General features: G+C 42.3%; 1 protein-coding gene across 2 annotated transcripts in view; it reads right to left on the reverse strand.

Annotated features, from left to right (window-relative positions):
* Nucleotides 1–2,485: 2,485 nt before the first annotated feature.
* Nucleotides 2,486–26,440, reverse strand: part of CFTR (CF transmembrane conductance regulator) — an 88,107-nt gene continuing 64,152 nt past the window's right edge. For both annotated transcript variants that reach the window (XM_035319480.1, XM_035319486.1), the window contains 6 exons: nt 19,039–19,281; nt 16,965–17,120; nt 9,570–9,659; nt 6,337–6,509; nt 5,155–5,260; nt 2,486–3,701 (listed from right to left, as the gene is read on the reverse strand). In XM_035319480.1, the coding sequence (XP_035175371.1) occupies nt 3,495–3,701; nt 5,155–5,260; nt 6,337–6,509; nt 9,570–9,659; nt 16,965–17,120; nt 19,039–19,281 (975 nt within the window). In that variant the 3' untranslated portion in view covers nt 2,486–3,494. The remainder of the gene's footprint in view (nt 3,702–5,154; nt 5,261–6,336; nt 6,510–9,569; nt 9,660–16,964; nt 17,121–19,038; nt 19,282–26,440) is intronic.

Genomic DNA, 26,440 nt, shown 5'->3' on the forward strand with positions numbered 1-26,440 from the left:
AGAATGCTAGTGAATAAAATTAGAAGTAGTATTGTTTATACTCAGAACAGGAAATTGTTTGGTGGGGAATATGATGGTTTGTAAAGGAAATAGGTTAATGGATTGCATGTTGCTGGCTTTGCAAGATTTTTAGGAGGCAGTTAATTGTCCATTAATGAATAACTGTACCCACTGTCCTACATGGTGTTTTTTTTTCTCCCCAGTGCCAAGCAATGCTAAATTATAGCTGAGTTGTGGTAGAGCTAAAACATGAAGCTGACAGAAAAAGGAGAAAAATATATCAAGATTATTTTCTAGATATAGTACGTAAATAAAATGCAACAAATTTTAAAGTTCTGAACTGGCCTCTAGCAATAAGCACCAATTCAGAATTAATCAGAAGTGGTTCCCAAGGTTCCCAGAACTGCCACGTTTTGAGGAGCCAAAGGAGTGTGGTGTGGTCCCCCAGAGCCCAGGAAGGTGGGAATGGGGCGCTGGGCAGCTCTGATGCTGGTGGGACAGGCAGAGGGACATAAAGTTTGTGTGAATAGGAGAGGTGGAGCTTACAGAGAGATTCATAAAATGCTAAAGCTGGTAAGGTACCACTTAAGCAACTGTGAAAGCAGAAATGGTTTTTGGAACAGCAGACTACTTCGAGCCCAGCGAGCAGTTTCTGCTAATGACGATGATCAAGCTGCTTTGTGTAGTTATTTAGTACGTAAGATTTATGAAGATGAGTCGATGTGTACATTTGAGTTTGTTTAGGCTAACTTTGGGTGGCCCTTGCTGTCCTAAGAGGTTCTTGGTGCTGAGCGAGCAGTTTGGCCGCCCTTTTCCCTTCTCCTCTGTGCGTAAGGAGGGCTACAGATCCTTCGTGGGGCAATTTCACTCTTTTAATCTTTTTTGGCTTCTTCATAGCAGGCTGTAAAAGTAGTACTGTAGTACTAGAGTCAGCACGCTCCTTGGCATTTATTACACATGTGCGCAGACACACACCCCTTTAATAGTGTAGGTGTGTGCTTTCAAGTTACAAAGTGCTTTGGGAGGGGCGCTCTTTTTTATGTCTGGCTTGTTTTATCAAATGTATATGGAGTAAAGCACATACTAGAAGAAAATCCTCTTAAATAACGTTCAGCCTGTGCTTATGAAAGTCATTGTTGATCATTCTTTTCTTCCATTTTGTTGAGTTATATTCTCCTTTCTGTCCTTCTACTGTGCTCTATTTTCCACCAAGAACAGTGCGTGCAGCTTTCCAGCTTAGGTCCAGGCAAACAGCCCTGGCAGCTGTTACCCCACCAGGTCCCAGAATGATTTTTCTAGAAGGTAACGTGCTCTTCTCAAACCTGCTGGGGGACAGCTTTTCTACTCCTCCTTAGGGAGGCAGGCACCAAGGTATCTCCTGCCCCAGCCTGAGCACCGTGGCTGCAGCAGAATTTTTGGACCTCCCTCGGAGGGCAGGGAGAGAACAACTCCAGCGTCTTGCCAGGGTGCTTTGGGAAGTGGGGTGCAGTGATGGGAGCCAGGACCTGATGGCAGAGGGGCCTGCAGCTGGGTGGCTGGGACATTATGCAGCACCCCAAGGGGCTGGGGGCAGGCAGCTGGCGGTTTATTTCACTCACTCGAAGCGTTTTATCTGAAATGTGTGTATCAGCAGCATCTACGTGTGTCCCCTCTACTGTATTTACCTTTCTCCCTAGCCTGGAAGAGACCTGTGTGACCTGGGGGCTGCTGCTGGGAGCTGGTGATGCCCAGTGAGAGGGTAAATGGGAAGTGGGGAGCAGGGACGGAGCCTGGGTGTCAAAAGCCACGCTGCCTCAGCACGCTGTTGGCTTTGTTTGGCCATGAAAGCTAAAGTGGCAGTGGGACAAGGCCATGGCAAAAATAAAAAATAAAAATGAAGAAAATAATAGTTCCATAGGAGCTGAGGTGGTTCATAAATGGAGCAAGTCACAGAAGATCTAGTTAAATCAGAGTTCAGCCCTGATTTCCAGCCCTGGGGCTGGAGTTTTGTCAACACCACAGTAGCTCTGTACTGGGACTTGATGGTGAAGAGGAAACGCAACACGTGGGGCTGGCAGTGCTGTGACCCTGTCCAAGTGCCCAGGGGACACCATTTCCTTCCACCATGACCCTCTCCAAAAGCTCTGGGGGCTGCCACTTCCTTCCAGGGCCCCAGAGCACCACATAGGCCAGGCAGGGCCCGGGCAGGGCTGCTGAGGAGTGAGGTTGGGGCCCAGCAGCAAGCCCTGGTGCCCGGCTGCCCCCCAGCAGCCCCAGGTGGGCTCCCTCAGGGGAGGGCTCTGGGGGGTGGCTCCACACGTGTTTATTTTTTTCCAGTTAAAGAAAATAAAAATAATAACAGAGGTCTGTACCGCTAGTGCACAAAGACAGCATGGGGCAGGGCCCGGCCTAACTCTGAGGGTGCCCTTGTTCCTGACAGTGTAATGTGACATCAAAGGCCAGTGGCAAAAAATAAAATAAAAAGAATGCAATCCAAATATAAAACTTTTTGTACAAATATATTTTTCTTTATAGTACATAATCACTTTGAAAATACATCATTTTCTTAATAAATGTTTGCAACAATATTAAAATAAATAAAATATCCTAGAGAAAGTTCAGTTTCATCACAAAACTGCAAACCAGAAGAGTATAAAAATTGATTTCATTATTAAAGTCTACTTCAGAGAGGTTTCTCCTTTATTTTTATTTTTTATTTTTTAGGCCACAGTAAGAAGTAAAGGTGCCAGACCTACATGTGCAGACTGTTAGGAGTTCCTCTGTAGGAGTCCTGTCCTCCGGTGTGTGCTGCTGTCAGCCTGCAGGTGTGTGCAGGCTCGGGCTGAGCCTCCCAGGTTTTCCGAGGAAATTGCAGTTCTCCTGTAACTGTGGAGACAGGGCAGATGGTGACAGGCTTGCCAGTCAATATCCTCTCTTCCTTCATTATCACCGACGCACACGGAGCTGTACGCCGCTATGAAAGGGCATTTGGCTTTTTCTGCTAGGTAGGAACTGCTGCTGCTGCATGAAGAACAAAGAGGAGGAAGTATGCTGTGCGTGTGGCTGATAGCATCTCTTAATTTGTTCTCAGGAAGTGAATCCAAAGAAACCTTTTACATTTTGATTTTCACATTTTCCACCCAGGTTTGATTATTTTTCTAACATTCTGCCTGCTGCCTGGACCTCTCACCCTAGCAAGAACATTTCTAAAAGTTTTCTGAAACAATTACATTGGGCTAAGCAGGTTACTTCTGCGTGCCACCTAGTTTGTACCGAATTAGAGCAGCTTGTGAAAGGAGGTCTGGTTTTACCATTAAAAGTGGCATGTCTTCAAGGAACATAAGAACCCGCACACAGAAGGGAAGTCATTCCCAAATGCACATGCAGTCACTGCAGCAAATGCTTCCTGCAAGGGTACATTTGTGTGCAGTCCTACAAGTTCAGAAGTGCCGGTCCTGTCACCACGGGGCACTGCTGAGAGCTTGCTCCAAAAAGAAGGGTGCCCGCACCACATCTCACAGCCTCGTCTCCTGCACTTCTTCCTCTGTCTCCTCCTGCAAGGCGGTGATTTTGGGTCTAGGCTTGTGCTTGCTGGAGTTCCTGCGATGTATTGGAAGCAGCTTAAGGCGGTCAGCGTGGCTGATGGCTTGCCTGAAGGAGCTCTTTTCATTCAGCAGCTTCTGAATCGATTCATATTGCTTCATTTTGTTGTCCTCGATTACCTGAAACATTTCCTTCCATTAGATGGCTAATGCCAGTGCTGACAGAGTGCAGCTAACACAGCTAACAGAGCAGGGCAGAGACATGACAGAGAGCTTCTTATACCAGGATAAGTCTAGTTTATGCTTTGAAATGTCTAATTACAACCGTAAGAACAGCCGTTAAAAACTCAACATGTGGCAAAAGTGCCAACTGCTCAAGTTGCAGCATGCCATTGGGCTTGTTGCTTTCTCCTGAAGACTCAATTTTTAATGCAGAAATAACTTGCCAAAGTCCCCAGGTACTGTGGTATTTCCCTGGCACTGCTGAGATGATGCAGTTATGGAAGTGTTAACTGCAGGACTATTACAACACAGTTATCTCACAAGGAGAGGGAGATGGCTGCCAGCAAAGTGCCAGAAATCCTGCTTTGCTTTCTTCCCAACAAACAAGAAAAAGACAGCTCTCCTCTGCTTGGAAGGACAACAGGTTTGCCCAGCGAGGCTGTGCCAGCCTGCTCTGTCAGAAAGGAAATGACAGGAGAAAAGTCAGCTTCCCTTGCTGGCATGGCACTGCCAGCACAGGTCGGATGAGAAGGAGCTGTTTGTTGGCAGGTGTTTATTAGCAGCTCTGCTTAGGCTGTTCGGAAGGTGGGAGACCTCCCGACACTGGCTGCAGCACAGCCGTGCCCAGCACGGGGTCCGGGTGCTGGCAAAGGCTAAGGCTGAGTGCTGAGACAGGAGCAGGGCGCCCCAAAGGGCGTGCAACCTGCTCATTAACCAGGCCGCGTGCCTCCCGCTCTGCAAGTGCACCCGATCAAATATACTTGAAAAAAGGTGTTTCACTCTGCTAATGGAATGAAGATCCTCTCACGTGGAAGAGTAAACAATCTACAGAGAAAGGAATGTCATTTTTAAGAACGATTATGTAAGTTGCATTTTATTTCCTTTGCTAACCATTTTTATATAACAAAGGAAATACCCCAAGACCTTAATGCTTAGCCACCTTGATTAAACAAGAAAGGAATATTCAAGTGGCTTTATGAAAGAAATCAAAGACTGACCATCAGCTATTTTCTCAAGAAAGCCCTCTTCCCTCTGTACCCTCCTATCACCCAAGAACAAGTGCAGCCTGTTCTACTTCTGCTGTTCAGTCCCTGAGCCATTTGCCAATGCAGGGCACCAAGATCAGCAACCAGCTAGCCTGCAGTGGTTGAAAGGGAGAATCCAGCCCTTCCAGGCTGTGGCCTAGCTCATCTGGATGTAGATTGCTACAACAGCCCTCGGGGAAGAGCAGACAGGAGCATGTTGCTCCCATGCAGGTGACAAGGTTGCTCAGCTGATGGATGATGCCCACTGTGAGCTCGGAGCAGCAGACTTCATCAGTACAGCCACTGCCATCAATTCTGCTCAGCGCATGTTGCGCATTTGTCAAACATAATGAGATAACTGTCCCCAGATTACGAGAAATGCTCACCAGAAACCGCTGGCACTCCAGTATCGCTTCCAGCCTGTGCTCAGAGAGTATCACAGTGCAGTCTGCAAATGCGTGCTTCAGAGTTTTTCTAATCACTTGGGAAGTTCTGAAAGGCAAATAATCATCAGTGTTCAGACTGCAGCGTACATGCCCACACCATCTGTAACTTTATTCACAGTATTTAATCACCTAGCTGCATGGTGCAGAGCTGACGTGCGTGTACACCAGCATGTAAGTACAGTTCTGCGGTGTCTCGGCACACTGCACTTGTGCTGTGAAAGCACCCGTCAGCTATAACATGAAGGTTGTAACTAAACTTCTCTGATCCTCCATGCAGAACTACTAAAATGTATCTCTGAATATGCTACACAACACGCATTCTTCTGGCCTAATTTACATTCTTGCTGTCTGAGCTGGAGCTAAGTCAGCTCAGAGTGTTGAATTCACTCACTGTGAAATCCCAGTCTGACATAAGCTTTGGGGGACGACGTCTCTTCCCCTCTGTTAATGTTTGCGGTGCCCAGCATCCTGCAGTTTCAGCGCTTACCTTACATTGTGATGGTCACAGAACAGCAAGGAATAGCATGCTACAGCCCTGAGCAGAGGTGGAGGAACACCCAAGGTTTTCAAACACTGTTTTTGACGCTGTCTGGCCTTATGGCCTCGCAGGGCTCCCCTGAGGCCACTTTGGGTCCTACCAGCTTGCATTAGGCAGCAGGACATTGGGCTCTCTGGTAGCACTCTGTTTGTTCCAGGCTGGCTTGCAGCACGAAGCATACACCCCCACAGGTATGCAAGGGTGCAACGGCACTGAGTGTGTCCAGTGACCTGTTTGGCCTTTCCCTATGGACAATTCAGCATGGTACAGACAGGTACGGTGTATGTGGCTGCACATCCCGCTCCCTCCTTCACATCCTCTGGTCAAAGCAGCACAGCCAGCATGGCCAGAATACTGCCAGCAGACTGGGAATGAATTGCTGCCCTGATGGAAACAGCCTCGGACTGTGTTCTTCCCCATAGGCACCCTCTGAGGTCGCACATTTGATGCCTCCCTTTTCACCGGGGTCTGTTCCTGAAGCTGAAATCAGATTTAGTACCAGACTAGAGAAGTTACAAAAGGTCTCTTTAGGGGGTGCTGCCTGACTGGTTTTCTTATTTCATAAGAGAAGAAACGATACATACACAGGATCTAGGTGAGCACTCGGTTCGTCAAGCAGCAAGATTTTAGCTTTACTGAGGACTGAGCGGGCAAGGCACATTAACTGCTTGTGCCCGTGGCTGAGGACACAGCCGCCATCCACAAGAACGAAATCCAACTGGCCTGGAAATTGCTCAATTACAGACTTCAGCCCAACCTGCCGGAGAGAAAAAGAAAAGAAGTCAGTGAGGTACAGTTACTGCTCATTGTGGGTATGACAACCACTGCCTTTAATTTCCTAGCCTTTCACTTCTGACAGTAAACAGAAAATATAAACTGATGAAAACAGGTATCTGTCCTATGAAGACTACAAGCTAGTAACTGGATGGCGTGAAAAGAGCTGAAATATTTGAGCCATACAACATGCTAGGATTTACATTGGGAAGCTGAGTTAATGCTTCGTTTGTTTGTCACATACAATGACTTTTGGCATTTTGACCAAAACCCTCTGAGTTAGAAGGCTAGGGAAAGCAATGTATTTTAAACTTTTTATCCAGAAGTGATGTGCGTCATTGGTAATGTTAAGGAGGGAGATTTTTGAAAGGAAACCAGGCCTCTTTGGTTACTAGGAGGGTAAAAAGAAACAAGCAAAATTCACATGCTACATTACATCAACAGAGAAAATAACCCAGGTCACCATGGCGGTTGTCTCTATGGCTCTGAGAGCGTTTCCATCTGCTCCTTTTGATCTCTCAAAGGCCATTTTTGTACATTTTGCTCAGCCTGAAGGCATCACGGGCTTTCCTCTGGCACCGATGACCAAATGTTTAGAGGGGTGCTTGGGATGGGAAGCTGCTTCACTCATACCAGAAACTGAAACCCAGCACAGGAGGTTGTTTCTGGTGGATCCTCCCAGAGCTCACATCGGGAAGTGCATTGTGCTCACCCCAAAGCTTTGCATCTTCCCTGTGTCCAAACTGGCCACGCTTCTTGGCATTTACGGAGAAATGGTTGTAAAATATGAGAACTAGAAAACATATGTGAATTGCATTGCTCCAGAATACATTATGAAAGTGCAGTGCAACCCTAGTGGATTGTGAAGAGCCCCGCCTCAAATTTTTGAAATATTACTGATATTACTGATCTGCAATTTGTTTTCATTCCAGGGAGAAAAAAAAAAAAAAAAAAGAAAAGAATTATTCCTTTGTGTTTCCTTTTAATGTGAAAACCATACAAAACTGTGGTGCGTGGGTGCATGTGTTGTATTTTTGAAGAGTTCATGCTTTTATTTATAAGCAAATCAAGGCAGCTGCATTGTTCTTCACTCCTCTTCCTAACATAAATGCTGCCCTTTAATGAAATTCTGCAACAGGTTTTCGTCTGGAATAGTCGCTTTCTTCTTAAAACATCATGAGGTTTCTCTGTGTACTTCTCGGGTCCAGCCCGCTGCCTGCAAGAGCACAATTTAGCCCCCAAAGTCTGACAGATTCAGGTGTTGAAATATTGGGGCAATGAAAAATGAAACATCTGACATTTGTCCAGACTACACTTTGCTCTCTGCAGCTGATTGCAGGGAACATCAAAAGCTGCTGCTGATCTCAGCAGCACTGTCTAAATCCTCAGCAGCCACTGTGGATCCGGGATAAGCTGGAAGTCAGCTTTCTTTCTGTGCCGCGCTCCCGAAGTTACACTGACTCATTGCCTCTAGCAAGCCAAGTTTCAAGAGCATGAACTTTGTAAACAATCAAATCACTCCTACTAAAAAGTATTACAGCCCTTTTTCTCTTCTATTTGCTTTGCACTCTCTTGCCTATTAACTAAAAAACTCTGTATCACATACAGATTTACCAAACTCCCTGGTGATGAGCACTTGAAAACAATTTTTTTCACACTGGTACAAATACAGTTTAGCTCTTTAAAATCCCAGGCTTGATTCACACACACACTGAAAACCACCCTCAAAAGCAGCAGAACTCGTCTTTTTCAAGAGAGGGAATGTTAATCGACGTTCAACTTTTCCCCCCAGTCTCAGGAATCAGAGAAGCACAGTGCTGAGTGCTCCCTTGTCTCTGCTAGGACTGGCTGAAAAGCTCCTGACACTTCATTTAACCAAAAATGTAGTGATGTTTTTATTTAACAGTAAATTATGCATAGAGAGTGTCCACTTTCCCCTTTTCCAAAGACAGGAAAGAAATTATATAAACATCAGACTGAGAGCAGAGACAGAGTTAACCTCCTGGATGGGAAAAGAGGAAGCTTTCAGATTAACTCCCACACTTGTATGCATTGTGTGATACTGGAGACTTGCTATGAACAAGGAAAACGGCACCAATTCATTGCTGAGTCTGTATTGATTAGGTCATCTGTTACTTGGAAGGAGACACCTGCTTTCTAGGCTGCAGCACTTCCCCTCCCTTAACTCTCAGCAGCCTGTTCTTTGGGCACAGTACACACCCGTGCGATTCATTAAACACTGTCAGAGCCAATAGGTGGCATCTTACAACCATAATGCAGGGAGTTTTATCTCTAGATGGAAGCAGAACTGTAAAAATCTGGTCCCTAATCCTGGGCAATCTGAAAACAAAAATGTTGGTAAAACCTCAACATAAAATTAAATTAGAAGAAAGATTAAATTATCAGAAAATCTAATGGTCCCTGATTCTTATTCTCCATGAAGGAGGCAGCTGCCTGTGACATAGATTGTGCATAAGCCTGAATGCAATGTCAGAGAGAGCTCCTTCCCAGCCAGCTCTACATTGGCCCAAGAACTGCAATAACTGGGAAATCTTTTGGTGAAAGGTTTTTCTAAGCTGAGTGTAAATATTTCCTATTGCAATAATACCAGTCTTACATCCAGGACAGGCCACAGAAAATCCCCCTTTTTTCTGGCCTCCAAAATGTTAGCTAGTCATCAGTACGCATTTCAGTTAAACAACACTTTATAGAAACGTCATATGTTTGGCAAAGCATTAAAATGACAAAAAATTACAGGATCTTTCAGTCTCATCTCTCTCCATGCTTTTTCTCTCATACATCTAACCTCGCCTATGCTAAATCACTGCACGAATAGCTCAGACTGTGCTGTGCGGAAGTTTATCTTATTTTTCTTTAACTCTGACAAAGGCAACTGTTTTATTAGGCAATAAGGAAACGCGGTTTATAGCCTAGCATTATCTTTTCTCAGCACTTTGTTGAGATATGCCAATCATTTGACCTACGCTGTACTCCGCTGTAAGCACCTCAGCAGAGGGACACAAACGACACTGAATGGTTTTACCTCCTCTGCAACTTTCCATATTTCTTCATCATTCCATTGCCCATAAGGATCCAAATTCTTCCGAAAAGTTCCAGAAAATATGAACACTTTCTACGAGAAAAAAGACGTACAGATAGATAGACGTGAAACATCATGTAAGGCATTGTAAATTGTAAAGCACACACAGAAAAAAGTCACCTTCTACAGTTACCAGATGAAGTTTATTGCAGATTTTTAAAAATTTTGGAAAATGTTGTTTAGAAGAAAAAAAAAAAAAGTTTTTAAAAAAATCTTATGTTCAGGTTTTGGCAATTTTCTTTGTACAAACTTCCCCAAACTTGACTGCAAAATGTTAAAAATCGCATTTCAGCAGTTTTCAGAATAAAAGATTTTCTGTATTTTAAGTTTGGAATAAGCCTTTTAAAAATCATTTTGATTCTTTATTATTTGAAACATAGTCAGGAAAGATCAGTAACCCAAAGCGTGTGTTCCCTCAATTTCACTTTGAGACAAGAAACCTCATGGATATTTGGCCATATTCAGGGACACTGTCTTAAGTCGTTCCTCATCAATGAATTTGTCTTTCTCCAGCCACTTGTAGTCCAACACATTTTAGCATCATCCTGTTACCTGACACTTCACCACGTCCCAGTCCTATCTGCAGAGATGTTTTCAGTCTCTCTCCCGGTGTCACGTCCCTGGGATGTGACGCAGCACAACTGATTCATGAGCGCAGCCCCAGCAGGCTGCTCTGCTCCCACAAGAGGCAGCCCTGATGGACGCTACGTCCACTGTGCGCTTCCTCCTCTGTCCCGAGCCTTCCTGCCATCACGGAGGATGATGAGGATGCACATTTCTCAGCACTGAGAGTGCATCCTTCTTGCTCTAAAGTTTACTACTCAGTTCTGCTTCTTTCATCAGTTTAGACAAAGAGATTTAAACGAACATCCCTTAGATACATGTTTTGTGGCCTGAAAAGCCATGACTCAGACAAAATTAAATATTTGTTTAATCTCTTTTTACATGGGGCGGGTGTGTCAGATCGGTGGAAATGAGGTTCTTCAAATGACACTGAGGTTGCTCAACATTTCTTATGAGATAACACTAAGCTGCTGCTTTCTATGCTGCTCGGTACACCTGCTGCTTACAGCAGGGAGAACTTGCTCTCAAAGAATGTAAAGTACCGTGTTGGGAAATACTACCATTTGCATGCTCTTTCCTTGTGCATACGGAACAAATAGCAAGAGGAAGGATTTGAGACAATTATTTTCCTCTCCTTTTGTCTTCCTAAAATAAAATATTTATTTAGAGATGATATGCTGAAATGCCAGTAATTCACAGCCAACTAATTTCTGGTTGAAATTAAAACAGGTCTTGGTAGTCCCATGCTACTGCAAGCTGAGAAGGACCAGCTGCTCTAGCAGAAAAGGGCTGAGCAATATAGCTAGGAGATACTTTCCCAGAGTGCGGCCTGTCAGCTACAATTTGTGCCTGACCTAACCTGGGAACTTGGCATTCTTTCATCACATTTCAAAGTGATTTATACACACGTTTACATTAATCATTTCATTATGATTTATGAGGAGTTTAAAGGTAGCAGCTTAAAATAAATCAGTGCAATTAATTTACTTAATTAAGAGACGCAGACCATTGCCAATAACTTCTTTGGTGTAAGAGGGAAGGAAGTACCTCGGTCAAGAGAGCAGAGGAGAAAACCAAGCCCAGCACGCTGCCCTGCAGTCACTGCAGGTGCTTACCTGAGACCCCTTCACTGCTCCACGAGCAAGAGTGCAACTAAGCCTCAGGAGAGGCAACAGAGCACACAGGCATTGAGGTACCTTTGGCAGATACCAGGGAAAGAGCAGAACCTTTCCTTTATAATCATTGTTACCCTAACGCTGAATGCTCAGTGCGTGCAGCACCGTCCTTTCCCCCTGCCCTGTGCTGGTGAGTCGGGTACGTATGTGCAGCAGGACTAGGGCCTTGCAAGCAGCACTTTCTGTCAGAGCGCCGTGGAAGCAGGGTCAGCCGTGGTTTTGTTCGCACGTTGAGCACCATCCACTTAACTAAGGGAATAGGTATTTTCAGGTCTCACTGGTGAAGAACAGTTAACTGAACAAACCAGTTTTAAAGAAGATAAGTCTGAATAACATTCCTGCTGAGGTGCAGCAGGAGAGAAATAAAGGAACTGCTTTCTTCAGAAACTGCTGTTATTCCTAATAAGTATGCTTTCAAGAAGTAGGGCATTAAAAGCAAGCTATTCCCCAAAATACACTTTTTTAAAATTTTTTTTTTACAAGGTAAATATTTAATTGTCCCGAATTCTGGTATTTTCTCTATTCATTTCAACACCTCCTTCCTCCCAGCTCAATAGGAACCACATAGGCTTCACTTGAGTAAATACGGTGTTAGTCACATGGGCCATTTACAGTCCATTTAAAAAGAAGCAGGAAAAAAAAAAAAAAAAGGCAGAAGAAGAGGGAGGAGGAGGAGGAAAGTGACTCCATGGGTTTATGTGTCATTTATAAATATGGAAGAAGTTGGAATAAGGAAAGTGGTGGAAGGGGAGCTGGATGGCTGGGGAGACGGGCAGTAAGTCTGGAACCATTTCCTTCTTGGTCACTTGTTCATATTCGCCCAGGATGATAATGGGTGTGATCACACAAGAAATAGTTTCTCAGAGCTGACACCCATCCACAAGCAAAAAGGCTTAGGAATATAAATACAGTCATGTTTATGTTCTGCTCACCCCAAATATTGTAAATCAACCCCTCTAAAGGGCACTAATCCCCCTCAGTGGCTAGAGCCTCTGCATATTGGTTATGGTGCTGGGTACACACAGTTCGTGCAGATAAGCTCCCTAAGTGATTTAAGTGTTGTGTAGAGAACCAAGACCCTGACGTACCTATGGAAATGCATACAGAAGAGTCGAGGATCAGTTTACAAGAGGCTGATAAGGAGTGAAAATATCCTGGCTGTGAGCAGCTGCTGTCGCAAAGGCCCACGCAAGTCCTGAGCCGGACCCATGGGCCAGCACCCATCGCTCTGCTCTTCTTGTGAACCCTTCCTTGTTCCCCTGTGCCCAGGGCTGGAGAGTAAATGCAACCTTAGCAGGACCATGACACCAGCTGCACACACACAGAAGTTAAAGTAACGGCCGTATCACCTCCATGTTGCCTCCTCCAATTCGTATATATCATGGCAATAATATCAACACAAAAGAAAAATGAATTTTTTATCTGAATGCCTTAGTATTAGGTATGGAGCTTTTGTTTTTGTAAGTGTCCTTTAGTGACTGCATTGACATTAAAATATTTACAGCCAACTATAAGAGCATGTGAGCAATGAACATCTCTGGCAAATTTTTTGGAACCCCTTCTGTAAGGTTCAAAGCTCTCCTGAAGGCACTAAAACCCCTGCCTGCCACAGGAGCTGTGCTCCTGGAAGCACTGAACCCATACACAGAGGACAACTGGCACAATGTCCCGAATGAGCACGTGGGGTTTATTGATCTCACCAGCGTTCTGTGCATTGGGCCTGGGGCAGCAGATGCTCCCAGGTGTGGTGGTGCTGACATGCCTTGATGCCCTGCAGGAATCCAGACTCTGCAAGACCCTCACATTAGCACCTCCAGGGCGCTGGGCTTCCTGGCACAGGAGTGACCAGGGATGGTGCAAAACAGCCACCCCTGCGACCTCCAAGATGATGCTGGAGGTGGGCAGACAGACAGACAGATAAAACAAAGTGAGATGGCTACTGAAAAACTGGAAATACATAGATGAAAGTTGTAAAATGTCACTTCTTAAGTGAAAAGAAGAAGCAAAAGGGGTTCAGATGGCAATCCCACTAACAGTAGTAATCTTGTTCTCCATACTAAGCTTGATTTTAACTCTATATGGAAATTTACAGGTAGAAAATGCTGTGAGATCTGCCAGGATGATTAAATGTTTAAATATGAGCAGAATAACACTCAAGGCTCAAGAAAATACTTATTCTGACACCTTATGGATCTCAGGTTTCTTCTCTTTTGTTTTAATGAGAAATTGGCTCTAGATCTCCTTTCAAATCCAAATTTCCAAAGTTTTTTTCATCAACCTAGCTCCATCAAATACTTCAGGACATAATCTACTTGAGTACCAGTATGCAAAAGAGCTTCAGTGTGATGAAATCGGATGCAGCTGGCTTTCCTCACCAAACATGCCGGAAAAGTGGTGGGGAAAGTCTTGTGGAAGAAGCATCAGAAAGGACTGCCTGTAAAAGGGATGATGGGCTGTGACTGTGCTTCCAGCAGCCTGTTATCGCTGAGTGACTCTTTTACATGAGAATTACAAACATCCTGTAGGAGCCGAGCTGTGGTTTAGGCTGTGCTTAACCAGCGCCAGCCTCTGATGAGGTGCAGGAAGGAACTTCCTTGTGGGTGCTCCAGGAAACTTGTTTTATGTGATTTACCAGTGCGTGCACTGACAGCTGCATTTGATATACTGAAAGGAGCAGCTGGATCTTTGCCTTTGCTCTGGCTCGGTGTGAGCCCTGACTGCCTCTCAGGCTCTTTCAACACCTCCTGCCCGGAGCAGAGTGCAGTATGTGCCGACATTAGGACGCTGTAGGTGCTACGCAGACATCTATTGATGACATTCCCATGGAGGAAAAGTAGTTTTTTTCCTTTAAGTTGCAAAATTTAGGAGGAGAAGAACAACATTGGAAAATTTTCATGAGGAAGCATGCCTCAGGTCAAATTAGCGCTGTTCTCTTGTTGTTAATGCAGACTCTCTCCTGAGGCTGTGAACATCCATGTGTTGTTATAGGCCAGCCTCCCAGGAAAGGAAAGGTGACTTTATTTATTTATTTTTTTTTTTCCATTCCGAAGCCGCAGGTGAGTGGCAGAGAACAAAAGGCTCTCTTTGTTCTGCTGGGAAAGGCAGAATGGCATAAATAATTTCTTTTCCCTTCTGGGAAAATACTGGTGAAAACATTATTTCATTCTGGATGTGGGAACTTTTGAGGTATAATGTGAGGTTCCTCAGAAAGAGTTTTGGACAGAAGCTGCAAATTGAAGCACAGAAACAGACCAGCAACTCGTGATTTCCAGAGAATGCAGGGCTGAGATTTTTTGGCATTGATCCACGTATCATGGACTTCCAAACTGAATTAAATGTGCCACTTTAACAATAAACAATGTGTCTCACTAGCACAAGAGCAAGTTACATTGCTCACGTAATTAACATTTCTCACATTTGGCTGATGGCTGCAGAATGATGTTTTCCATACCATCAGTGGCTCTGTAGAGATTTCTCAGCTATGGGAATTATTAATCATAGTTTTCACTGTGACAGCAAGGCTACTAGTTACAAAGCATTCCGTTTTCTCTTCAGCTCTTGCATTCCCAAGGCTAGCTGGAGATAGAAAACAGAAACCCGGCTGGGCCCCACATCTCAAAGGGAGAAAAAGGGTGAAAGCAAACGATTACTATGGGAGAGACAGGGAAGCACCTTCTCACACAGAAAGTTACACTACATCACAAAAATATCCCAATGGAGACAGCTTACTCTCACAAAAACACCCTTCAACAAGTCATATAACATACCTGTTCCACAAACTAAACCGTCAAGGCAATCTTTGCCAATCTAGACACAGCTGTATTTGCAATCCGCAGCACAGCTACCTTGACCTGAAAGGGTGACTTTTTTTTTTCTTGCTTGCAACCAAAAGTCATGCTGAGAGCACTGAACCAGCAGTAATAAACAAATAAAAGTTTACAGGACTAGACAGAAATGCAAGAGTTGCAGAGCAGGGAAGAAAGGGTGACGAATCCGCTGCCACGGGGCAGCCAGCCAAGCAAGGCCTGGCCAGCCAGGCTCAGCCTGGTGGGCAGAGCTCGGCTGGGAGGAGAACCTGAGCAGTGACTGCCTGGCATAGCTGGCAGTGAAGGAAGGGGTTGCTCTGGCAAGGTCAAAGTGCTTAAAAATTGCTGCCTTTGGGGAATTGCTGCACCCTCAGCAACTTTGTGAATGACACAAAGATGAGCGATGCTGATGATATTCTGGAGGGAAGGGATGCCACGCAGAGGGACCTTGACAGGCTTGAGAGGTGGGCCTGTGCAAACAACATGAGGTTCACAAGGCCAAGGGCAAGGTCCTGCATCTGCGTTGGGGCAATCCCGAGCACAGATACAGGCTGGGCAATGAGTGCATTGAGAGCAGCCCTGTGGAAAAGCACCTGGGGGTACTGGTGAATGAAAAACCATGAGCCGACAATGTGCACTTGCAGCCCAGAAAGCCAGCCGTATCCCGGGCTGCATCAAAAGCAGCATGGCCAGCAGGGCGAGGAAGGTGATTGTCCCCTTCTGCTCTGCTCTTGTGAGACCCCACCTGGAGCACTGTGTGCATCTCTGGAGCCCCCAGCACAAGGACATGGAACAAGTCCAGAGATGATCAGAGACAGGAGCACTGCTGAGGCTGTTGGTGTTGTTCAGCCTGGAGAAGAGAAGGCTCTGGGGAGACCTTACAGTGGCCTTCCGATGCCTAAAGGGGGCCTAGAGGAAAGCTGGGGAGGGACTCTGTGTCAGGGGGTGTAGTGATAAGAGAAGCGGTAGTGTTACGAAGAAATTCTTCACTCAGAGGGTGGTGAGACCCAGAGAAGCTGTGGATGCCCCATCCCTGGAGGTGTTCAAGGCCAGGCTGGATGGGGCCTTGAGCAACCTGGTCTGGTGGGAGGTATCCCTGTCCATGGCAGGGGGGGTTGAACTACATGGTCTTTAAGGTCCCTTCCAACCTTAATTATTATGTAGTTCTATGAATTTCAGGGCATGACTCTGGAACTGCACAGAGAAGAAATCATATTACCTCCCACATGCCAGAAGTCCTGCAGGCATACATAACACAAGTGTCCCCTTTTACGTTCACCATGACAAGGTAATGAGAGATGACAGCTAAAAAAGTGAGGATTCCAGGTTGGGGATTAGTTAATGAATAGTACTGCTACTAACCTATCAAAGAAAATAACTATAGTATTCACACATTAAGCGTAAAACATGATGGTTATAAAACAGGAGGTAAGAACATCACTGACTCTATTTTTTTCTTTAGGCAGCACTTATTTTGAATCAAGGTGAACCATTTCAGAGGCAAAGAGATAAGCAGGCTCTGAACACTTTTGTTTGAGTGTAACTTCTAATTTTTAGAAGAGTTCTTGTAAGAGTAACAGAAACTCTCAAAATGTATCATTTTCTGCAAATTACCACTTCCATCCCTCCAAATTCCCTTTTCACAAAATCTTTGCCTTTTTTTTAATTATTTTTTTTCTGCTTCTTATCATAAAACAACTACCTTTCAGCCTAAAGGTAACTTCATGCATATGGATATACAATCAATGAAAATAAAGGCAGCCCTTTTGCTGCCTATAAAATATTTTCATTACCTGAGGGATCACTCCAAAGGCCCTTCTCCATTGCTGCAAGCTGACTGTGTTCCAAGAGATGCCATCAATCTGGATATCCCCTTCTGTATTCAGCAGTCTTAAAAATGCAAAAAGTAAAGTGCTTTTTCCTGAACCAGTTCTTCCTAAAAGGCCCACCTGCAATGCAAATTCATAAAAGGAAACACTTAATCCTGCTCACATATTAACCACAGACCAAGGCAGCAACATTTAGAGATCTTAGCAGTGGAGAGCAATCCAAATGGATCTCAGTGGGATGGTGTATATCATTCATTTGGGAATGATAAAAGCCTACAGCAAGGGCTGAATGAAACACTGTACCAGGCTCTGTTTTGCTGGTGTAAACCTTCAGAATTAACTAGGAAAGAAAATCCATTAGTCTATGCTTAGCCAAAGGATGAAAATTTGCTTATATATTATTATTTTTTATTCTGTAACCACCAGCCAAAGTTGCGATACTGACTTTTTCAATAGCTGACTTTTATATAGGTAATCTGAATTGTGAGCCCCAAGTGTGGGCTGTGTTTGTCTGATGGCAATATAAATGTGAAGGTGATGTGAGGACTCTTCCTGCTGCCTGGCATCCTTTCCATTTCAGTGCCTCAGACCGAACAAGACAAGCAGAGGTCTATGCTGTGTGTCACCAGCAACCTCAGTAGATGAGAGCTCTCCCCTTTCATGTTTGCTTTTCCCTTGCTTCTCTATAGGACAGAGACAAATCCTTTTCAGTTTAAGGAGCATGCTTGAATTCTGGATGCATTACCTGCGAGTGCAGGATTCATCAGTGGAATTGGATAAAATGTCTAAATCATACTCATTTTAAAAGGATCTTTGTTTTAATTGCTCTGCCCCTCCTCTGTACAGTACAAAAGTATCTTTCATTCCCATTACTCCTCTGCTTCAATGGATTTTCCAGGAAGTAAATCAACCAGACTGCAGCAGCACCCACACCTCCACACTCCAGGAATCACAGGTTGCCTCTTCTCCAAAGGCAGAGTGGTTTCAGGATTCACAGAATCACAGAATTTTCTAGGTTGGAAGAGACCTCAAGATCATCAAGTCCAACCTCTGACCTAACACTAACAGTCCCCACTAAACCATATCCCTAAGCTCTACTTAGATTGTGCTGCTGGAAGTCAGACCCCCAGTATCAAAGTTTTGGTGCCCTCAAACTTAGCAGATGAAACATTCAGTTCATGTAAACTAATACAGATTGATGAAATCTGACAGAGTCCGGTGCTATTCAAACTGGGAGCTGAGAGCTGCCTCATGGCAAGGCCAGAGCATTGTCGCTGAACTTGTTTTCTTGTCTAGATGACAGAGTTAAAACTGGCTCTTCACCCACACAACTTAAGCACAGGAGATCTTGCAAGTCTCTTTCCACCCTGCTGGGGATGATACTTCAGCATGAACCTCAAGCAGAGTGTTCAAACACCTGCCTGAGTGCTGCCCTGAAAAGAGAGCTCCTTCTTGAACGTAACCCCACACATGCACAAAGATTAGCTAGGGGGTTGTAAACCTTTTAAAGAATAGAACTGTTTATTGTTTGCTATATAATAATTTGGCATAGCCTACAGCACCCGTGGAACACCCCTCTGACCGCTGAGCCGCTGGTGCGTTGATACCCTTGGCACACTGGCCAGTATTCTTTCGTGCCCCGTTCCACCTGGGTCAGTCTGCCCCCAGCATCTGTGCTCACTTGCACACTTCCCTGTCTGCAGGAGGAGAAGGAGGCCAGCTTCAGGCACTGCAAGAGGACTTGTAGAATTGCTGCATATATATTTTACATTTTTATTCTGCTCAAACACCCTCACCATGCTTCACTCAGGAAAATTAAGCCATTAATAATTTTCCTTATGATTTTTGTCCATAGCTAATAATCCTACACATGAGCTCTTTTTCAGACATTTCTGTCATTTGCGTGATTTTGATTACTTTGTTCTTCAATAATTTCATGTTTCCATTTACAAAAACGTACTGAGTCAATAAATAGGTTTATAATGACACCTCCATAGTTAATAGAAGTCAGATCAAAGACAACAAAACAGTGCCTCACCGTCTGCCCTGAACTTATTGAAAAGGAAATGTTTTCCAAGACAGCAGCTCCTCCTTCAATGTATCTGGCCGTAAGGTCCGTCACAGTCATTTGGCCCCCGGATGGCCAGTTCTTCTCATCTTTTGCATGCCTGTTTTCAATTATAAGGGCATCTGAAAACTGATTATTCTTCTGTGGCTTAATGTTTTTCATCTCTTCTGTTGGCATGTCAATAAATTTAAATATTCGGCTGACAGACCGCATCTAGGAATCAAAACAAACAGTATTGTAATTATATTTAGTTATCAAATAGAACAAAATTAAATTATTCCTAATTCCTAGTCAGAACAGTGAGTCTCTTTTCTGTGTAAGTTATAATGTGATATTATTCTAAAAGGTAGGGTACTTCTCTTATAGAGCTCTAGATTCTGTTTCTCTTGTACTCACAACACTGGCCAAACATGTGATTCTACTTGCGTTATTTTAAAATGTACACAACAGTTTTTTTGTTTGTTTTGTTTTGTTTTCCTTTATAATGTATTGTGAAAACTGCAGATGAACTGCATATATGAAAGCAAAATATTAGCATGAAAGAAATCCTGGAGTCTTCAACTCTTTTGTCCTGTAGGGCGTTGCCCTACCTGAAAACTGAATTTTTTTGAATAATGATTAATCTTCAAAGATCAGCAGAATGCATGGAATTTGAAAGCTGCAAAGCTTTATGATCAAGTAAAGAGTATGGTCATCAGACATTATCATCTGAATATTTATGAGAAATTATGTACAGATTTTTAGAAAAAAAATACAAGGAAGTTCTATCATAATTATTTTTACATACATAATTGTGCATATTATGTGAAGTTATCAAGTCCTGTAGTTCATGGACTTCAGACAGAAGTTGTTATCTGCTCACAGCTGTCTTGGTGAATTTTCAAAGAAGCACAGGACTAGAAGGGACCCATCTCACACATAATCTTTTACAAATGGATCAAGTATCAGTTAATAGATAGTTAATTCATCTCCTTCACTAAAACTTCACTGCTCAGCTCATCACAAAACATACTTTGAATTCTATGGGCAGGTTTGTTCTTGGGCATTTTTAAATTTTAAATTCTAAGCAGTTCTTTTTCTCCTAGCTGCTTTCCACACCTATTTGTGGAGGGCCATCTTAGATTGAGAATAAACTCCAGGACTAAAGAAAATCCAGGTTTAAGCCTCTTTCTTAACATATGTTCTCTTTCTCCAGACATCCCCATTCAAATTAATCTTTCCTGGCTGATCAGAACATATACAGCATTTTGGATGACGTTTACAGGGATGTGGTACAGATGCATTGATACTTTCCTACCTATATTAACTATATCTCAATTAACACATATTCTTTACTTCACAATCACATCTTACAGTCATCCTTTGATCAAGCAGTGGTCAGCCAAGCTTTTTTCCACCTCAGGCATTTCTAACTGAAGAGATCCTTACTTACAAGAGAGGTTATTCTTAGCAGTCTCTAAGTTAAGCCTTTGCACTTTGTTTACTGAATTCTGTTTCATATTTGTCATCTGAGGTCACCTAATACCTTTTAACTCTCAGTGTTCTTTGTGCTGACACTGCCCTTCAGCTTTGTGCCTTTGGCAGATTTCTTCAACACATTTTTTTTTCCTTTGTTGAGAGCATTAGAAAAAAAAAAAGAAAGAAAGAAAGATTAAAACCAGCTCACTCACAAACCTAATCTTTGTTGAGTAGCCTGTCTACAGCTTAATACTTATGGCTTAATGTCATTTCCTTTCTATCCAATTCATTAACTAGCTTACAGTTTTGTAATAATCCTGATCTCCCTTCATTTATATAATTTCTGAAACAGAGCTAGAGTCAATGCTTTCCAGAAGACAGATCTACTGCATTACTCTTGTCTGGAAAATGAATCATCAAACACAGTTATCAGGTTAGTCTGACACAACCTAGTTTCAGCAAGCTTTAGTTTATTCCCTCTGTAAGCACTGCATCTTTCTTCAAACTAGTTTCTAGTTTACTTCTTCAAACTAGTTTCTAAAGATTCTGCCATCAGACTAAAAAACTGATGGTGGCATCAGTGACTTCTAATCTCTCCTTCTCAGCTGAAAGAAATGTTTCCTATTCTATCATGTGCCACCACTGCCGGACTGGTGGGTTCATTTGAAGCAGCAGTTACCAGATCTCCAGCTTCTCAGACAGTTCTTTCTGAACTCTGCGGTGAACTCTGAACTGGGTCCAGTCCCACCCAGTCTGAGTTTGCATTATTCTAGCCCAGTTTTACAGGTTTAACTGAAATGCCCAATTGCAGAGCCCAATCACATTTAGTTAAAGACTCCACTTTTAGATGGATCAACTCACTGGTGATGTATGTAACTCTCCACTGACTGTACAGGAAACTTAGGGAGACCAGGATTATACGTTAGGTGCTTATTTGCATTATGCACCTACAACTAGACTGTTTTTTTGTTTGTTTGTTTGTTTGTTTGTTTGTTTCATGTAATTTCCCATTCAGAGACTATAAATCCCATTCCTACCTTCCGCTCCACTTCCAACTCCCAATATTAAACACTGTCATTACTGAAAATTGAGACCAAATATTTAGAGCTTGGGCCATTTGCAAATCTAACTCCGATTTTGTCAAGTTGTACTTCTCTTCATGCTTGTTGATCTCCAGTGCATAGCTTGATTTGGTTCTGTGGAGACTGTCATTACTAATATGCTTCCAGAGAATGTTGTTAATCCCAGTGGTCTTCAAGTCTCTATAATTTCCTACTGCTATTCTCATGCTACACAGGAAACAAATTCCAACCCCTCACTTCAAGAAGACATGAGTTTCCTCTACATTCAGGTTTCTATGCACCTTAGTCCACCTAACTTAATTAACTAGTCCTTAGTTAACTTAATTTACTAGTCCTTATTTTGCCAAAATTTTACTTTTGAGAACAAGAGTAAGCTATAAAACAGTGTCAATTCTTATTGGTCATTAAGTCTTTAACAAAATAAGTAAGTAAATATATACATGCATTGCTACTGCATTCAGGACTATTTGGGCTTTATTATTAGCATTTGTTCTCTAATCTGTACTCCCAGATATCTCTCTTTAAAGACATTATGGAAATCCCTTTGTACATCTTTGACTTTATTAAAATGTTTTTGTATTCCCTCTGTAAACTCGTTCTACTTGATGTATTATCATTCCTTCCTGCTCTTCGATCCAGATTGAAATATTGTTAGGTGGACTTTCAATTTGGAAGCAAATATAAATAATACCAGGAACTATTAGGAAAATTGCTTACATCTCTCATCACCTTGAAACCAAAATGTGAGAGAAGATTTGAAAGGCATGCTAACCCCCAAGCCTATTGATCACAGTTTCCATCTCAAGTAGTGTGGAAAGATGGAAAGGCATAGTAATCATTGTGTTGACATATGAACGTCATCTCGTGTTGGTGATACAAACAGAAGGACCTTGGACGAGACTGATGATTATTTTCCTGTCTGACTGTATTTAGTAAACCCCCACAATGAACACCGTGCATTTATTTTAATTGATGTTATATAGTACTTTTTAAATATATATATATATACATATATTTAGAAATAACACAGCTTCAGATACTGCATCTTCTTTCCTGGCTTTGTCAAGAGCAATGAACTTCTGTAACTGCCCCGAAAATCTTACTACTAAACAATAGCTAAAATCTGCTAGGAAGACATCTGGCCAACAGGCCTTATCTTATAACAGAAAAATTAATCTCTATTTCCAAGTTCCTCTGACAGATTTATCAATCACTTCACATAGGAGGATATTTTAGACAACTTAATACTTTAAATCAATTCCAAAGGATGCTTTCCCGATTCTGTAATTTGCATTATGATTTAGATCTAGGCAGAATTCAGCATAAATGTCAGCAACATTTTACAATGATATCCATTCTTCCTTTCACTGGTAGATATCTTCTGTCATTCATAATGACAGGTAGAGTGTAGGTGACAGCAAGTTTCTTATCTATTATTCCCATCAGCAATTTACCTGCTATATTCACATTCTCCAACTAACGCTTTAGAATAAAAGAGTATATTTACTACTTTCAGCTAAAAATGTCTAGAGCATGATACACTATTTTTAGCCTTGCCTAATTGTATTTTACTGAAATTTTAATAACATTACAAATTCTTTAATTTACTTTCTCATTAATATCACTTAAAGTCTTCTTAACGTTGGATGAGAATTCATAATATAATTATGTAACCTGTGTTTCCAGAATGTGGAAGAAGTAATTCTTTTACAAGTAATCTAATACTATTAATTTCAGGAGGCCCTATATTCTTCTGCTAGAGAGAGCAGTTACTTTCTCCAAACCAGATAGGCACAGTGTTTAACAACAGCGTTGCACACACCATCCCCTCAAAAACAGGCCATCCACTGAGAAATACGGTAAGGGATTGGTCCAATGGCTCGAGTTGTGAAAAGCAAACAAACAAACAAAAAATGTGCAGTTAGTCAGTGTGAAAACTGGGTCAGTGCAGGCAGACCATATGTTATTACTAAGGTTTCTTATATTTCGCTGTTATGCTTTGGCTGCACTTACAGGTCATACAATCCTCTTCCAAACTGCAAAATTGAAATACCTAGTACAAACTTCTAATGATATTTTTACTCTTTCTCATATTGCTTTGCAGACAGAAAATAAAATGTTCTCGCAGATTCTTGTTGATTCTGTGCCCTTCAAGATGACCAACCCTTCATTTTGAGAGCTGTCACTCTGATGCAGGTTGTACAGTCAAGTATTTAATTTCTGAAGTTTTACTAGACTAACAGTGTTCTCAGGTTTTCTGATGACCATAGTAAAATGTATATTGAGATCATTTCCTTGTTAAAAATTACCAGTTAAACAGGTTCAAAGAGAAATAGCGTAGAAAAATGAAAGCATGAAAACCAGCTGTAAAAGCAACATTATTTTTCACAATCCTAAATTTTTCTTTCATTCCTTTCTCTACCATGCACTATAATTCTTCAGCATCAGTGGTGTACAGGATGGGGCACTATGAAGTTTAGCAAGTGTGTTTTTAATATCTCTTCTGGGGATTCTTTTTATATCTCCTTACATCAGTAATCTTGGCAACAGTGAAAGCATGGCAACTTCTTGTTCCCTGATAAAAGGAATTGTCCTTCCCAGTGTTAGTGCTGCTACTGCAGGATACACAACAGTGAAGGAGGAGGCTATAAAACATTAACATTCCACTGGGACTAGCCAATGCTTATCTGTGAAGGCATCAGTTAATGAAAAAGTTGTTTTTTATTTCTTTAAGGAGAAATATATATATATATATATATATATATATATATATAATATATATAACAAGACGGCTGGGATAAGAAAAAAAATGAAAACCAGCTAAAGGGGTTTTAGTAGAAATGATCAAAGTGAAGAGATAAATCTAGCCTAACCGGTAGCTTTAAATGAAACAATGGATAGTTGTCAGAGTGACCAACATATGTTTAAAAGAAAAAAAAAAAAGAAAGAAAAAAAAAAAAAAGGAGAAACTGAGCAGATAAAGTATCAGGAGTTGAGAGAACAAAATGCCAAAACCATTATAGGGTATTAAAAGACAATGGGGATTTTTCAGATAGAGCCAAATCACTTCAAAGAAGAGTATATCTGTGCATGAAAAACAAAAATCCAGAAACTAGAAACTCGGATGGCTTGAAAATGTATGCCAGCATCACAGAAAGCTCTAGAAGGAGGCTGCATGAAATTAAGTCAAATTTGCCACCTACCAAACTCTTTGGCCAGTATTTCTTCTGGTACATTTTTTCCTTCTTCACATGATCCTGTTTACCTATTCTCCTATCTTCCTGTCCTTTTGTCTGCACTTATTTCTCAAATGTCCCGTATCTTGCATATTTTGTAAAAGAAAAAATCAGCCTGAGATTAATGTTATGTACTAATTGCAGCAGCTGTGTCATCTGCAATGGGCTTCAACCACTTGCAGAAAGCACCAGCTTATCTGACAACCACAGACAACTGTGAGTACTCAGGCACACTCGTGTGCTGCCTGGTAAGCATGGGTGTCACAGCTGCTCACGAAAGGGCAGGAGTAATGTCATCGAGAGTAGTGCGTGCATATGTGTAACTGGAGGCACATGGAGATGTGTCAGTTCTCACCAGTCTGGTCCTGTGGGGAGCTTCAGAGTATCCCCTGGGATAAATATAACCAAAATAGAGCACTACGCCAGGCACACATGTAAGGCTTTGCAGGTCATCTTTAACCAAATGAGTGTAAAAGACTTTAAAGGGGCGAGTTTGAAATGTAGACATTATAAAGTGTAGAAAATAATAAATCTGCATCACCCAGTGAAGCAGTATTACCTGAAAACCATGAAGCTGTTCTTATTTCCTCAGGCACAAAAGCAATTTTTGAATGTCAGGAAAGACAGGAATATCTATCAGCCTGGCACCTGGGATACTTAAACATCCATGGGATGGGGGTGGGCAGCCATCCACTGCCAAAACAAGTCCAGAGCATCTGTCTATAAACTGAGGCAACTTAGAAGACTGTCATTAATAGAACCGGTGCTCCAGTACTCTGGTTTGTCTTACTATAGAGAAAAGAACTCACAAATTCCTAAGGTAAATTGCAACTTTGGAAAGGGAATGAAGTTACTTCTTTATTGCTACTAATGGATGATACGTCAGTGTATTTTAGAAAAGGAGATGTTCTTCTTTATTAAAACACTAATGTGTCCAGCACCCTCTGAATCCTACAGTAAGATTTTCAGTTGCTCTTTTGTGATTATTACCAGTTTGCATTAAGCAGTATAATAGCTAAACTTGATTCCCATACAGATTGTTTTATTTCAAATGATAACATGCCTTATAGGGCTAAAATACTATACAAGAGAGTTGTCTGAATGTTACTGTCACCATCATGCCTTACTAATGGCATGTTTTACTTTGTATTGGTCACAGAGTTACAGTTCAGCTCCTCTTGCAGTTATGGCAAACAAGCTCTTGCACAAACTGCTTGTCCTTCAAGACAGGCTGTTCTAACAACTCAAGGGAGAATCATCATAAAACAATTGGTGGATAGGGAAAAAATGTGTCCCTGAACGGCAGTCAGCTTTCTGGACTATCACTAATCATACACATAAACAAGAGATTAGATGTTGTAAGTGGTTAATTCCCAGTTTTAGGGCTCTTAAGGATTTCCTTCAGGATGAGGATAGTTGAATCACTTATTTAAAAAATGCTGAACTGGCAAATATTCCCTCACTGTCACCGTCTGACCCATTTCTTTTTTAAACAACTCATTTCAGCTAATCAGGATCTAATGGTCTCCAAGATCTGCTGTAAAAGTTATTTGTTCCCCAGTGCTGAAATGGTTGGCTTGAGAAGCTAATTTAGTA

This window comes from Oxyura jamaicensis, chromosome 1 (assembly GCF_011077185.1).
Source record: "Oxyura jamaicensis isolate SHBP4307 breed ruddy duck chromosome 1, BPBGC_Ojam_1.0, whole genome shotgun sequence".
Lineage (NCBI taxonomy): Eukaryota > Metazoa > Chordata > Aves > Anseriformes > Anatidae > Oxyura > Oxyura jamaicensis.